The sequence below is a fragment of the Hippoglossus hippoglossus genome, chromosome 16 (genome assembly GCF_009819705.1).
Source record: "Hippoglossus hippoglossus isolate fHipHip1 chromosome 16, fHipHip1.pri, whole genome shotgun sequence".
Lineage (NCBI taxonomy): Eukaryota > Metazoa > Chordata > Actinopteri > Pleuronectiformes > Pleuronectidae > Hippoglossus > Hippoglossus hippoglossus.
In genome coordinates, this window is record NC_047166.1 from 8,549,982 (window position 1) to 8,565,878 (window position 15,897).

The 15,897-nt window shown below is 42.9% G+C and overlaps 1 protein-coding gene across 1 annotated transcript in view; it reads right to left on the reverse strand.

The window, feature by feature from the left end:
• Window positions 1–15,897, reverse strand: part of erfl3 (Ets2 repressor factor like 3) — a 44,004-nt gene that overhangs the window by 10,156 nt on the left and 17,951 nt on the right. The window contains exon 2 of the mRNA XM_034611041.1: window positions 2,860–3,094. Coding sequence (XP_034466932.1) covers window positions 2,860–3,094 — 235 coding nt within the window. The remainder of the gene's footprint in view (window positions 1–2,859; window positions 3,095–15,897) is intronic.

Genomic DNA, 15,897 nt, shown 5'->3' on the forward strand with positions numbered 1-15,897 from the left:
GTGCATGGCAGACAGGAAATAATAAGATCATGGAGGTAAAAATAATAATTACAAAGACTAAGTGATAAAAAAAACACTTCAAAACAGCCATGCCTTTTCAAGTGTGTGAGCATGTGTGCGTGTGCTAATTGCCACATGCCGATTGTGGTCTCCATTATTAGCAGACTCCAGGTTTTCTCCACATGAGGGGTGCGAGCTGGCCTGAAATCCAACAGTTTGCTCCATATGGGGATTGTAAATCATGCACATGTGTGTTTGTGTGCTGCTTTGATAACTTCATTAATCTTTAGTGTCATTAATCCTCTGGCCACATTACTATTCATGTGGGTCTTGAGTAGCTGCGTTTCTCTCGTCTCTTGCAGTGAAGGTACTGACGACAGCTCTGGTGTCAAATCAGGTGACAACGGGTACGTGCCTGTGTCTTGTTGCATTTGACCGTCCTGCTCGCTTCAAGTCTGAAGTCACTCTGGCCAATTTACAGGCACAGAGGGAGACGATGTGCCTGCAGGAGGATGGATGAGGACACAAGAGTTCCAGAGGGGAAACTCCTGTGTAGAAAACCTGTTGATAATCAGGCCCTAAAGCCGACCCATCAGAGGGCACTAAGACCCGCTATATATAAGCACTTAGTGCAGCCTAAGCTCCAAATCTGTTATAGCTCAAGAGGATGGCCATGTTATAAATAAACAGCCTGACCACAAGTATCCCCATCCACATTCTTTTTCTCTCTAATTCAGAAATTCTAAATCCGGACTCCAAGTCCAAATGTGTGTGTGTGTGTACATCCCATGGAGGCACACATTAGTAGTCCATGTTAATTCCCTCTGTTCCTAGGATCCCATCTGTAACAGACGTTATCTTAATCTCACCAGTGTAAATGAGCATACATAAGCCTTTCCGCTCCTAAATTAAGCAATTCAATGTATCTGTTGATGGCCTATGCGAATTTCTATAAAGTGCTTAGTCTGATCTTGGACCTGTTTAATGTGTAAATAGAATCCAGGGCTACAAGACACAGAGTGAAAGAGAGGCTGTGCTGAAAGAGTTCCCCAGGGATATTGTGATGTCCCTAATATTTAACTTTAATGTGCTGAGGGCAGTTATCACCTCCTTGGTGGAGGTTATGTGTTCATCCCACTCTGTAAGTTGTTGGTTTGTAAGCAGGATTACGCAAAAACTACAGGACGCATTTCCACGAAACTTGGCGGGAGGATTAAAAATAGGCCAAGACAGAACCCATTAACTTTTGGGGACAAAGGGGCGGATACAGGATTTTCTTTTTATCACTTTCTTGAATATTGCAGTTGTCTTTACCGATATCCGAGGCAATATTGCAAAGATCTTGAAATATATAGAGAACTACTGTCCATGAGTGTGGGCAATTTGGTGCAGCTTGATTGAATTAAAGGGGATTGTTGGGCCTTGGTGGAGGTATGCGCTCTACTGAGTGCCATCCTAGTTGTTCTAAGTACAGATTGTGTAAACCAGATACCGTGGTCCTATCCATCCATACAACACAAATGATAAACAGAACGCCTAACCATGATATTGCATAAGTCGTATTTTCACATGACATTAATGCCTGAGCTTGAATTTAGGCTAACTCCCAAACGTTTGCCAAATCACTGTTGTAACACGCTAATGAGCTTGGCTGTGCTGGCCAAATGTGTCAGTGTTGTAACTCCACTTAGAGCGTAACAGCAGCTAAACTTGTCCAGGTAAATACCACGTGAAGGCACGTGTCATGGGGTCAGTCTTGCAACAGTATTATAGACTTGGTTAAGTGCTATTAGTGCCCAGTAAGGCATGACTAATGGAATGCCTGGGTGAACCAGAGCCAGGGAGTCAAAGCTATGGGGTCTGTGGGTCTGAATGAAATGCTTCCAGCGGGTCAGTGCTGTAACTGGAATCAGCTGCCAGGGTCACAGGAGGTATTCTCAGTTGGGATTACAGAACATTTCTTTACAATGACTGTGTGGAGTTTAAACATCATTTACTAAACAGTTTCACCAGCACTAGTTTGACTACACACAAAAAAAAGATCAATCAACATGTGCAGACATCCTCTAAACTGTTGATCATCATATTAGTGGCATAAAATATGCCCACAAATATTTATAAAAACAAAATAAAGAGTGTCAAGTCTTTTAAGTCTGCCTCTTTAACAGCCTGGCAGGGGGCACCTAAAATATTCCTGCCAACACCCAACAATATTTTTTAAATCTTTATTTAAGCCTCATTGAGATTAAGGTTTCTTTTCCAAGAGAGAACAAGAAAAAAAATCACTAGAACACAATCAGAAAAACAGAAATCATACAACTACATAACAAGAGGAACCAAAAACAACGATGAATTAAGAGAAATAGTTAAAAGAATCCTAAAAATCTAACTAAGTGTAATATTGAAGTCCTCTTTTTTCTCTCTGGGGGATTAAGGGGTAAAAACTGGTATTCTGAAGTCAGACGACCAGCTCCAATAGATTACTGCAAGCTCATTTATCAGGCCTGGTTTCAGAGGGGACCTGACCTATTTTCCTGAACCATGGCAGCTTCCTAAAGAAGCAGATTCATAAATATCTTTGAATCAGCTCTTAGTCTGGCCCTTAATCACTCAGTCATTTGTTTTATGACGTAGTTAGATTTATTCCTTCTACTTAATAACAAGACCCTCAGTTCAAAGTGCACTGTAGAGTTATATTTGAATCTTGGCTCTGCTAAACAGAAAGTGTTTTCACCGCAAATAAAGGCTTTTTGAAAAATCGGTGGCAATTGCTGGTCTTCACGAATAGAGAAGTTAAAAAATAGAAACAAATGAATGAATTAGTAGACATTCTCACATACAGTTTGTCTGTTGTCATACCTCAGTGCCCTGCTCAGTTTATCGTAGTTCATTTGGGGTTTGCACTTCCTGGCGCCCCACAGTCGGGCCACCTCATCCGGGTCCTTGATGACAAACTCGCCGTAGTCCCCCTGCCAGGCGATGACATCGTGATACTCCTCCTTCCGGAGCAGCTCCAGGATGAAGTGCCACAGCTGGATCTGCCGGGACCCAGGGCTCGACTCGGGCTTGTAGGCCCATTCTGGGAAGGCGATCCCTGAAACAGAGAGGGGAAGAGAGTGGGGGGTTAGTGTCAGGGCAGGAACAGCAAAGAACGGTGATGTGGAGAGCAAATTCATATTCATTAATTTGAAAACTCAGCTTTTTGAAAGATATTTGAACCAATGTGAGTCACTATGCAAAACTGCTGTACAGCAAAGAAATACAAAAGGCTGAGATACAGTTACAATTAGGAGTCAGCAGCTGTGGGTGTATCAGGTGAGTGGAGTCTATTCTATAAGAGCAACGAGGATGAGAGGTGTCTCGTCTAGTATAGATCACATATTGCACAACAGTGCAGCTCAGTCAAGCACAGGCTTGAGTGTCCTCAATCATATGTCACATTGCACATATAGTACTGTCTTCACCCCCCCCCACACTCTTTGAGGAAGAAGAAGAGAGGAAATGAGGTAATGGACATCGCACACAATGACAGGAGAGGCGTCGTAGTACTGTATGTCCTGACCTGCAAGGACACTGCTGTATATTTAATTGTCTTGATCTTACAAGGCCGTCTGGGTGGCTAAAAAGTGTTGGCACCCTTATATCTCATTGAAACAAAGCTCCATTCTTCCTGAAAAGGGTTGAAATTAAAAGCTCCTTTGTCATGTTTACTGACATGTTTCTAGTTTATCACAGAATAAAACAAAGAATCTGTAAAAACAGCTGAATTCTTGCCCCTTAGAAGAGGTGGTAATAAATGGACTGAAGTGACATTTCAGGCAGACCTTTGCCTTCAATTACTATTATAGTTATCTTCAGTCGTGTCAGTCCTTTTTAAACACAGAGGAGATGTGTGTACAGCACTAAACATGGTCAAGAGAAAGTAGAGCTTTGTCTGAGGAGATAATGAAAATTATTGGCAAGCATGATGGTAGCAAAGGCTAGAATATCACTGCCAAGCAGCTTGAAGTTCCTGTGACCACAGTAGCTAATATTATTAGGAAACGTAAGGTCCATGGGTCGTAGCCATAACCTCTATGGACATGGATTGGAGATGGAGATGTGGAGATGAAAGCAACTGAGTGAGAAAGGAGTGAAAAAGGAGAGAACTCTGTCCCAGATCATCTCTCCTGATTGTCTTTTGTAAATGAAAGGTACGAACATGTAAACCACATTCCCCGCTCATTAGATCACCATCTCACCACAGAGAGTATTCACAGGAAACACACATGTTCACTGCAACACTAAAAGCTGTAGTGTTAGTGGGCTTTGTGGAACAGTCAGGCCCATGCAAAACCTTTCCACCTCTCCTCCACCTCTTTCCTCTCATGCAGTCACTCTTTCCTCCGACCAGAGGAAAACAGCACCGCCAGTCATCTCTCTAGTCTGTCCCTCCATCTCCCTCCACCCGCTGCTTGTAGGAAACGCAGAGTAAGCGGGGCAGACTGAGGCCGTGGGCGTAGGTATATGACTGTTTGTGTGAGCATGTGTGCACCCAAATGTAAGTTTGAGAGCGTTTACGTGTTTGAAAATGTTTGTGCGAGTCTCCCACCAACATTCTGTTGCCTGGGTGGTCAAGAAAATTGAACACGACAGAGCAAAATAGAATATTACAGTGTAATGTTCAGCCAGATATAGACACAATAATCCTCAGAGCACTTATACACGCAGAAGGGAGGAGGTTCCAAAGTGTCATTGTACAGGATATTTAATGCCGAACAGTTCTGCTAATATTACTTTAAATAATGTAAAGCTTCCCATTACACTGAGTGCAGGAAAATATAACTAACCTGTCTGATGCAATGATGTACATTCATTTTTAATGAGGACGTTTTCACAACTGAAAGTCTGGACCAAACCAAGGTTCGTGTCATTGTTAATTCCATTGCTACTGTAATATCATAATGGGATTACCACCAGCAAAATGATTGTTGTCCAAACATCATATAATCTGAGGCAAAGACTACAAGCCATCCTACGGGCCACTTACGCTTCTTTCTCTTTTTCTATTATTTAATGCTGTCTCAACTTCCTGCAAGAGATCTGAAAGTCCAACCCATCCAAAAAAGTCGGATTCAATTTTGGTCCACTGGTCCGGACCATGGTCTGAATTGTCAATCATACTAGTATATTTTGATTCAGTCTAAATGGAAAAGTCTGAAGTCTCAGACCAAACAAGGCAGCTGTGTAAAGCCCCTAAAAGCTGCCTGACAGTTTTTGTTGTGCAAGTTGATTAAATTTTATACCTTCTTTATGGCTGCAGCAGTGTTATTTTGGATCCACATTTGTGCATCTGACCGACACACACAAAAGAATAAATATTGCAAACGGATAAACTTGAGAGAAATAATATATTACCAGGAAATTGTTTTACAATGAGCAGGGGTTACTAATTGTCGATTTACTTGGATAATTTAGCCATTACATCCTATTTTGAGAGGACATAGAAAGGCTAGCATGAGGGCCTGTGTCTTCCTGTGTGTAACTGTACAGCATACAAACAACAACAACAGAGGAAATGAGTTGGCTGGAGATTGGGAAACAAACAGGCCCAAATCATCAGATTATGGATGTGCAGGCCTGTCGATGGATTTACTGGATGACAGCCTGAGGCAGAGATAGATAGCCCTGATAATCTCTGCTGCACTAACCGGCTCTTACCATTTAGTCACTGTTGCGTAACACTGAATAATGTTGATAGCACATCTGCCAGAGACTGTATCTACGAATGTGCACACAAGTGTTTACTACAATCATTTATCGACATGTGTTATCTTCTTTTTTTGACTTTTACACTATATAAAAAGGACAGAGCAGGGGCAGGTTTAGCCATATTAAGGTTTCCGGTTCTTAGTTAAGAATAGGCTGAGAGGAAAGTTATCATCATATGTGTCTTCATACTAATTAAACGTGGGCTAATTCCTATTCTTAACCACTATTTCTTGATGGTTTTCCTCCACACTGATGTATCTGCGAGGCACGGCCAATGAGTCACTCAGTTGTCCAACCTACTCAGGAGGATTCAAAATGAAGATTTCTGAATATTAGTCAAACAATGTCGAGGATGCCTACACATTTTCCAATCTCCGAAATCCAGACGGGATTTTATCTGTGAATATAATGAACACAGCAGGTGGCAAACAACGGTCAACAAACAGGCTGTGCAGGCTACTTTATTGAAACTGCGGATTATTGTTCCTTTTAACAAACATCACAATGTGTGAAATGACCATGGGTGTAAAAACTGCATAAACTGTGTTGTCTTCATTTTGCGAAGCCTCTTTCCAGACGTGCATGTGTAGGTAGCGAGTTAGCATGAAAATGAAACAACACTCGGAATCATTTTATTTCCTTTTTCCCTTCCCGCCCTCCACCTCCTGTTTCTCTTTCGAACATTCAAACAAACACTTGTTGCGTGATCAAACCCTGAGTGAACTACACAGCCACAGAGCAACACACCAGGGGCTATCATCAACATACTGGCCTGGCTGAGCACGCTCCTCCAACAATAACACATCACCGCCTACACAAACACACTCCCACTGCAGAGGACAACACAATGTTTCCAGACACAGTGAACTGGTGGGGACTGTGTCATAGCAAATGACGCGTTTCCACTCAAGTCGGGAGGCGATTGATCGAATCCCCAATCTGAGATGATTCAATGAGTAGTGCTGACCACTGACCGTCCACTGACCACTGCTGCCACAGAGCTCAGTGGTCGACAGTAGATGATTGTTTTGTACTCGGCGTCTGTTGTGTAACTGAGCTTTGGTTGCTCATTTACATACAGAAGAAACAGATTAAAACTGATTCTAAGTAGAGCCCAACTGATTTATTTTAGATAAAATAATGTATGTTTATTTTCTTAATTTAAGTTATATATGTGGTTGTATTTGTGTTTTGTCTTTATAGTTATTTATAATAATGTTTATGGTTAAACTGTAAAATAACAAGCCTCAGTTACATTTCTTTGTCATAAGGGTTTTGATAGACATCTTTAGAATCACAGAAAATGTTTTTAAATATACATATCATATTAGTATAAATTGATATTTGAAATATCCCCCTACTTACTGGTATCAGCACGCAAAAATCCATAAAGGCCTAACTCTAATTTCACGCTTTCACGGTACCATATAGGGCGATACCGCCGAAAACTCTATCTAAATAAAAAGGTTCACATCAGCCAATATTGATGATTATCATTATTTATTTCGATTTTCTTCGTCAGATTTTTGCTCCTGAATGTTGTGGTTTTACAAATCTGACATAGATTAATATGTGTTAAACCGCCTCACTTAGCTTATACAATATATAGGCTATATATTGATATATGTTAGAACTTTGTTATATTGATGACAGTTATACTGTGATAATTACTGATATTGTTTTATTAGCCAACATAACTTCTATTGTTTGAACAGACAGTACCATTGTGTGTGTAGGTCTGTAGAGATGCATCTGTAATGATCTTTTTGACTTTGGCGTGGACCACAGAGGTCATTACACACATCATATTTCAGGTCACTGAGTGAAACTGATACCTGGAGGACCAGCAGCAGCACTGTGTGTGTGCGTGTGTGCGTGCGTGTGTGTGTGAATAAAGTCAAGAGGACAAGCTCTACCTGAAAAATGACGCACAATTCACTGTCACCAGCATCACTGTATATCAACGTGACCGTGGCGATAAATAGGCATAAGTATGGTGCACATGTGTGCGCGTGAACAGTACAGTACTGTACGTGCACACACATGTCAGGGTGTTGAGTGCTTTTTATCACCCATCAGTCAAAACCTTTACATCAAAGAGACCAAGTTGCATAGTTAACACAACAGCAACTTTTGTGGCCATGTGTGTGCGAGTTTGTGTGTGTGTGTGTGTGTGTGTGTGTGTGTGTGTGTGTGTGTGTGTGTGTGTGTGTGTGTGTGTGTGTGTGTGTGTGTGTGTGTGTGTGTGTGTGTGTGTGTGTGTGTGTGTGTGAGATAGCTGATCCAGTGTGAGTCAGGACAGCTCGGCCTGGGTAGGACTATGGGTGGAGAGGACAAAGACACCTGTTCTTGTTCTCAGCATTCCTCTAAACATAATCCCCACCCTCTCACTAACACACACACACACACACACACACTAACACATAGAGACACACTCAAACACACTCACTTTTGAAAGAGTTGTAGGGGGGATTTTAGCAATGAATTTTTGGGGAATATGTGTGTGTGAGCACACGAACTGTGTGAAACTGTGCATTTGGATAAAGATGAGAGGGGGAGACAGAAAGAGCGAGGATGAGCCTGAAGAGCAGGACCTAACCCCCACCACCACACTTAACCTCTCTGACCTCGACTCTCCCTCTCTTTGGCTCCTTTCCTCCCTCACCCCCTTCCCTCCCAAGGGAGACACCAGATAGCCATTACAGCATGGATGTGCAGGCCTCACAATCTCTCTCTCTCTCTCACACACACACACACACACACACACACACACACACACACACACACACACACACACACACACACACACACACACACACACACACACACACACACACACACACACACACACACACACACACACACACACACACCATCAATAATGTAGAGACTGGTGTGGAGGGTTGACGATAGGGGTGCGCCTAATCTCTGCCCTGGGACACTAAAGAGAGTGCAAGTGCGTCAAGAACTCTCTCTCTCTCTCCCTCTGTCTCTCTCTCTGAGTGTGTGTGTGTGTGTGTGTGTGTGTGTGTGTGTGTGTGTGTGTGTGTGTGTGTGTGTGTGTGTGTTTCGAGTTGGGACAAGTGAGGGGCAGGTGGTAGAAAGTGATGCAAAGGGGGGCGAAGAGGGGGAGGACGAAGAGAGGGAGGGAGTGAGGGAGTGAAAGAGAAGAAGGCAAGATGAGATGGGGTGAGCATTAGGACAAGTGAAGAACAGAGAGAAGAAAGTAGGAGAAAAGGAGACAGGGGAGGGAGATCGGGGAAACAAGAGTGGGAAGAGAAAGAAAGACGGACAATGGCAAGAGTGGGAGAGGAGAGAGGGGGTAGATGGATGGATGGATGGAAGGAGGGAGGGAGGGAGGGAGGAAGGGAGGGAGGGAAGGAAGGAGGAGGAGGAGGCGGGGTGGGATTAAGGGGGCGATGAGATCATAGCTCGTCTGGTAGTCTGTTGTCATCCAGTTCAGATTGCTTACCCCCCCTCCCTCCTCATCCTTCCCTCCATCCCCCTCTCCTCTCCCCTCCTCTCCTCTCTAGGAGTGCGGATGCCTCTTTTCCTCTGTGTGATCTTGGTGGCAGGCCCCAAGCAGACTTCTACCACTGCTGCTATTCCAGCTATGTGCGCCGCTCGCCAGACCAACAATAACCTCCACTCTCTCTCTCACACCGCAAGAGGAGAAGGCGGGGGGGGGGGGGGGGGTCCGTGGAGATGAAAGCAACTGAGTGAGAAAAGAAAGAAAGAGGACAAGGACAATAGACTTGACAAGATACAGAGAGATGAAGCTATGCAGTGAGGAGGTGGACACAGCGGTAGGCGATAGATAAAGTTGCACTCTGCCACTGTTTCACATCGAGTTCTTGTCCTCTTTCTTAAAGCTAATAACTAATTTAATCTGTTTATTTTTGCTATCATCCTTAAATATGTCCTGTCTTCACCAGAGTTACTTACACTTCCACACGAGTGGCGATATGGTGAAGTAGCCTAGTAAGAGAATATTTATAATATAGAATTTTATACTTCTTTAGACTTTTAAACTCCCTGCGGAAAACCCAGTATTACATTTTTTACCTGCTGTTCGTAACAGGCAAAAATATCCTCCAGTTTCAACTCCAAAAATATCCTCCAGTTTTCTTTTTGGACTGATTGTTAGATAAAAACCAGCTAAATGAGAAAATGATCAGTGAATTCATGGAACTCTTCAGTTGCGGCTGCATCATCAACCTGGGACTGAGGTGTCGAGGGGAGCGAGGGCTGATGGGAAGAGGGCAGAGACAGACGGGCAGCCAGACAAAGTACTAGAGTGAGAAAAGAGATTCCCAGAGCTGTGAGTCCTACTCAGCGGCAAATCAACTGACAGGCCTGTGCCAAACTAACAGCGGAGTTGCAGACTCAGGGCTTTTACACGGGGGCAGGGCCTCTGAACAGCCATTAGCTTCAGTTGGCTGGCACAGCGCTACTTTAACTCAACTCAGCTTTAGCGTGGATGTGGGAAACGACCGGTGCAAGTGGGTGCGTGGGTGAGAGTGAGGTCAGCGTGAGCTCAGAGGGTCTGCAAACGCACTAAATATTGAGAGCCAGCCTGTATTTGCCTGTATTTCATGCACAAGTATACACAGCTTCGTCTTTGTCACAGCCGCCTGGATGAGTGAAACTGCCCGGAGCGCCGCGCAGAGCGAGCAGAGCACAGAAGACAGAAACACAAGACCAGGAGTCGGAGGGGAGGGATGAGGGGATAATAAAAGAAAGAGTGAGCGTAGGGAGAGAAAGAGGGATTCTGCAGGAGGAGGAGGAGGAGGGTAATTAGAGCTATACGTACAACTCCCAAAATGTCTGTACTCTTCCCACCATGTCCATTAAAAATCCAATAGGCCGGTAGAGGAAGATTAGAGAGTGAGAGACGGAGACACAAGACGGTGACACAAAAAAGTTGAGGACCAAGGACATTGACGGTCGGGAAAATCAATCATTTAGGAAGTGACCTTTAACTCAAAATGGTTTAGGTATTGGCTGGAACATGAAAATGTCCCAGTCATCTTAATGTCTTATATGTATAGTATAAGAGATAGGAAGGGATTTAACCATTGATGATATTTATGATCTACTAATGTAAATTCTCAATTCAGACGTTGTTATATAGTCCAAACCCCAAATATATCAATTTAGTATCATAAACAAACCAGTACATGCTGGCATCTGAAGGTCTTGAAGCTTTGCAGTTGAAATGCGATTTATTTATTTTTGGTAAGACTTTATAAACTTGTGCTGGGAACTGTTTGACTAAAAACTGAATTTTCTCCCCCAAAATCTAAGAGTGAGAAAAACGTTTCAGCATGTTGCAGCGTGTTTAACTACAGCTCATGTCTGTCAACATGTCTGCTCAAAAACAAAGGGTGGAATCAGCTGCTCAAAGCCGTCACCAGAGAAAATGTCTGGAGGAGATGCAGATTAGGAGAAGAACTGTTGACTGTTGGGCTTAGAAGTTTCCATCTTGATTTTACACTGGCTCATGTCAGATTCTGTCGAACTAGAGTTAGATGAGGTCGGCAAGTTGTCACACATTCGACAGGTTTGCCAAAGAAACGTGTGTTGTTGTGAATAATTTAGATGGAGACCAATTTGTCCTGGAGGAACTGTTCTTACAGGAGGTCATGGTAACCCCTGCCTCACCTGTGTGCCAGGAGGGGTAAACGCACATCACACACAAAAACATGTATAAGCCTCGCAAGCTGCTCTACTATTCCTAGATGTCACCACATGCGGTCTACATTTTCTATAGGCTCTTACTAAGGGGCCGTATAGCTGCAGAAGAGAGAACCAGGGAAAGAGCAGGAGAGAAGAGAGTACTTTGTGGCCTTGGAGGGGCCAAAAATAGTAACACACACACACACACACACACACACACACACACACACACACACACACACACACACACACACACACACACACACACACACACACACACACACACACACACACACACACACACACACACACGGGTTATTGTTCAACAGTAGGAGAGCAAGTGAGAGAGTGAGCGAGGGCACACAACATGGATGGTGAAAAGAGGGAAAGTACAGAAGTGCTGAAGGAGTAAGAGGAGAGAGAGATGAGAGCACAAGTGGGACAAAGAAGGAGAAGGACATGATGTAAGATTCGGTCTCTCGGCTCAGTGCTGTATAGCTCGCCTTCCAGTGAACAGACGCACGTCTTTTCCAGGAAATTGTAGGGGAGGAGCAAGAGAGGGAGGAAAAAAAACAGAAAGGCCAGAGCGTCCATAGGGATCCTCCGCTGCAGATCTGCACATCCACTCCACAGGCTCCACTGTGAGACTGGAAAAGACTTGTTGTGTCCTAAGTATCCATCCGCTGATGCAAAGCTTTGTGTGGAAGGACGTGTGTTTCACGGTTGATTTTGAAAAAAATTAATGATAAACTTACAGTTGGTTTACCAACTCACATATCATTTTATTATGAAAGTAATTCATATCTCTGAACCATCCTTTCATATTCAGTGGTTTTGCATATTTACATCCACCAAGGAGGTTATATGTTCACAGTTGGTTTGTTTATTGGTTATTAAGTTGGTTTGTAAGCAAGATTACTTTCATTGATTTCAATATATAATGAAAAAAGTGAATTAGATGTTGAAAAACATAACAAGAAGTTGTACATTTATTTTAAACAGCAGTGAAATACCTGAAAGTCGGAGAATCGATCTAAAACATATAGCATTGCTTGAAAATAATGGCAAATATATGGACTAAACTGTGCAAATCAACCGGGGCGTATTTAATAAGATTAAGAACACTAGATTAACCGCCCTCAATAAATATCACCGAAGAGGGGTCACCTGGTTTCTAAAAAGGCGGCGTTTATTGGTGTGACCTTGATTTTAGCCTGTGAGGACCCAATACTCTAGTACTTGAACTCACTATACAGGTCACACAAACCCACAAACACACACACCTATCCAGGAACCGGAAGAGAAGAAGAGCAAACGTCAGCAGCAGCCTCAAATGCATGTTGGACGAGCAGCACCCTGTGAACTAAACTACTGAGCTCTGTCCACACTACACACACGAAGCCTCAGGGCACTGCACCTGATCTGAAGCTCTCCCTGTGTAATCACACCCATAAACACGCCTGGTGGGAGTGTGTGTCTCTATGTGTGTGTGTGTGTTCCCCAGAGTGTGTTAAGAACAGCTAAATAATATTGTGTATGAGAGACAAGTCCTGTTGCTCTCGGGCACTGTTAGGTATATTTACACTCACCAAAGTGACACACTGCTCCCAGGACATTCACCTCTCTCTTTAGAAATACACACACACACGCACACAATCGCATGTCCTTTTCACGTCTTATTCCATAATGGAAGTGAAACATTTTTAATTCACTGGGCTGAAATACAACTATTTTGCTATTAATTGATCTATTAATAATTTATAATGAAGACTGAATATCTTTACATTTTGGAGTCCTGCCCAGAAAAAAACAGCTGAACTGAAAATCAAATTAAATACGTGTGTGTCTTAACTAAATTTAATGGTAGTTTTCCCTTGTTATAGACTAATAATTAATGTCCTTCAAAGTTACTTTTAGGGATAAGCTGTTAAGGCCTAACACGGCCATGCTACCGGCCACAGGCGCCTCTCTTCTCCTTCACTCTGTCTCCCCACCTCACAGTCTGGTGTTAATGTACTTCTCCAGCCAACAGCTTGGCAGAGAGCTGCCAGTTGACACTTCACCTCTGGTTCAACAACACACTGCCCACACTCACTACTGCCTGAAAGAGTGTGTTGGCTGTGTGAGCGAATAGGGACAGAAATATAGACATTGACAAAAAAAACATCAGGCCATTAAAATACATTCAACTACTGTAAAAAATTTGAATTTACTAAATTGCCTGGGGCTGTAACAAACTATTATCGAGATTTTGTCACTGGTTCTGAGTGACTTTGCCACAGGTTGATTGAACAATATATCGGCATTTTAGAGAAGGTGTGTGTGTGGGTGTGTGTGTGTGTGTGTGTGTGTGTGTGTGTGTGTGTGTGTGTGTGTGTGTGTGTGTGTGTGTGTGTGTGTCTCTGAGCGACAGGTGGCATTTTTGGGAGGTGGTTTCCTGGAATGTGCCACTAGAGCGGGACAGGATGTTAGCATCTGTTATACACCAACAGATCTGCTTCCTGTGTGTGTGTCTGTGTCAGTGTGTGACAATGACAGTACACTAAAATCTGGCTAGAATCAAAACCAAATCAGGCAATACTCAGAAACAACAATTACTTCTAGTGAGAAATGTTTATGTTCTTGTTCTAAGAGGGGGTGATTAGTTTGAGGAGCAGAAGGAGATGAGTTATATAGCTTTCACACACACACACACACACACACACACACACACACACACACACACACACACACACACACACACACACACACACACACACACACACACACACACACACACACACACACACACACACACACACACAGTTACAGGCTAAAACATCCAGCGTGTGTGTGTGTATATTTATGTGTGCGAGTGTGCGTCAGTGCTGACTAAGTGCGTGAATGTGTTTGTAATTCAGCATTCACAACGCAAACTCTCCTCCATTCTCCTGCCTCTCTCTCTCTCTCCCTAACACTGTCTCCTAGCAACCAGACACTTAAGGCCTAAAAATACCCCCCCCAGAAACGAACAGAACAAAAAAATAAAGCATAAATGGCAATTAATGCTTTCAAGCATGGAACACGGACTCAAACAAACCAGATATTAGAAAGGGAAGGGAAGGAGCGAGCGAGGAGTAGGAGGCTGAATCTGCCAGCAACAGGTAGTCGTCAGGAGACAGAGTTCTGTGCTACATGGCACTGTGTGTGTGTGTGTGTGTGTGTGTGTGTGTGTGTGTGTGTGTGTATTAAAAGTGTGTGTATTAAAAGTGTGTGTGTGTGTGTCCACAAGCCTTGGCTGGGAACAAGACAACTTTTCCACCGTCTCTAAGAGCAGGGGGGCTGCTCAAGGCAGAAAAAGCCTCTAAACCCGACGCAGCGTACTGGCAGCCCGTTCTGAGTTTAGCAGAGTTCCAAGAGAAAAATATTCTGCATGTCAAAGGACTCAGCAAGGCTTGCTCTGTTTGGCAGCCAGCACTTAGATTGTATTGTGGGTTGTTTTTTTTCTCCTCTTCCTACAATGTTATGAAATAAACAAAAACTAGAAGACAAATGAGTCATGAACACATACACGCAGACCTGCTGTCTCGCATCTGATGCCGACGCATTCCACAGTGGATTAACAATTTGGATGCGTGATGGCAAGTGAGAGACACCTGATCTTTGCACCAGACGTCTCCCAGCTTAGAAGGAGCTGTTCTTGTTCTTTCAAAAAATCGGATCAACACTCTGCTACATTGGCATAAAGGTGTGTTTTTGAATCACTTATAATCCGAAGTGAATTTAGGTCTTTGGTGAAAAAGGAAACTTTGAGAGAATTTAGCAGAATAATCAAAAAGTTTGTCTCTATACAACTCATCCAATTCTAACACAGTTTGACTGATTCAGGGGATATGGACAATAGATTAATATACTTTGCATTGGGCAATGAGTCTGAGTTGGACGATTGTGAAAAACACAGGTTGTGTCCTCACAGCATAAAGATATGTATTGTACATTTATATAAAAAAGAAAAAACAGGCAAAGAAGAGCCTGTAACTGGATAAAAAAAAAAAAACGTAATTCGTAAAACACCAATGATAAATTGATTATCTAATATGCTGCAGATTGATTTTCTCTAGATATATTCATCGACTCATCAATTTTAGCACTAGTTACAACTTTATGTGTTCCCTCTGGCAGAACACATTAACTTAATTTTTATTACTCTCTCCCTGACCGAGTCAGGACTTTTTATAAATTTTGATGGAACAACATCTTGCACATATGGAGGTTGTTAAATTGAGCAGCAAAGGACATTATATGTTTTTTAGATATGAGAGGTAGTAAGCTGAGGTAACCTTGGTAAAGTGCTTCTTTTTGAAAGCTCAGTCTTCAAACATTTTGAGTGTTTCGGACATAAGAGGATGAAACTGTGTCGACAGTGTTTTAAGCTATTCACTGTTCATTGAGAGTGAAAAACATTTCTTCTCATTTCAGAAATAGCCT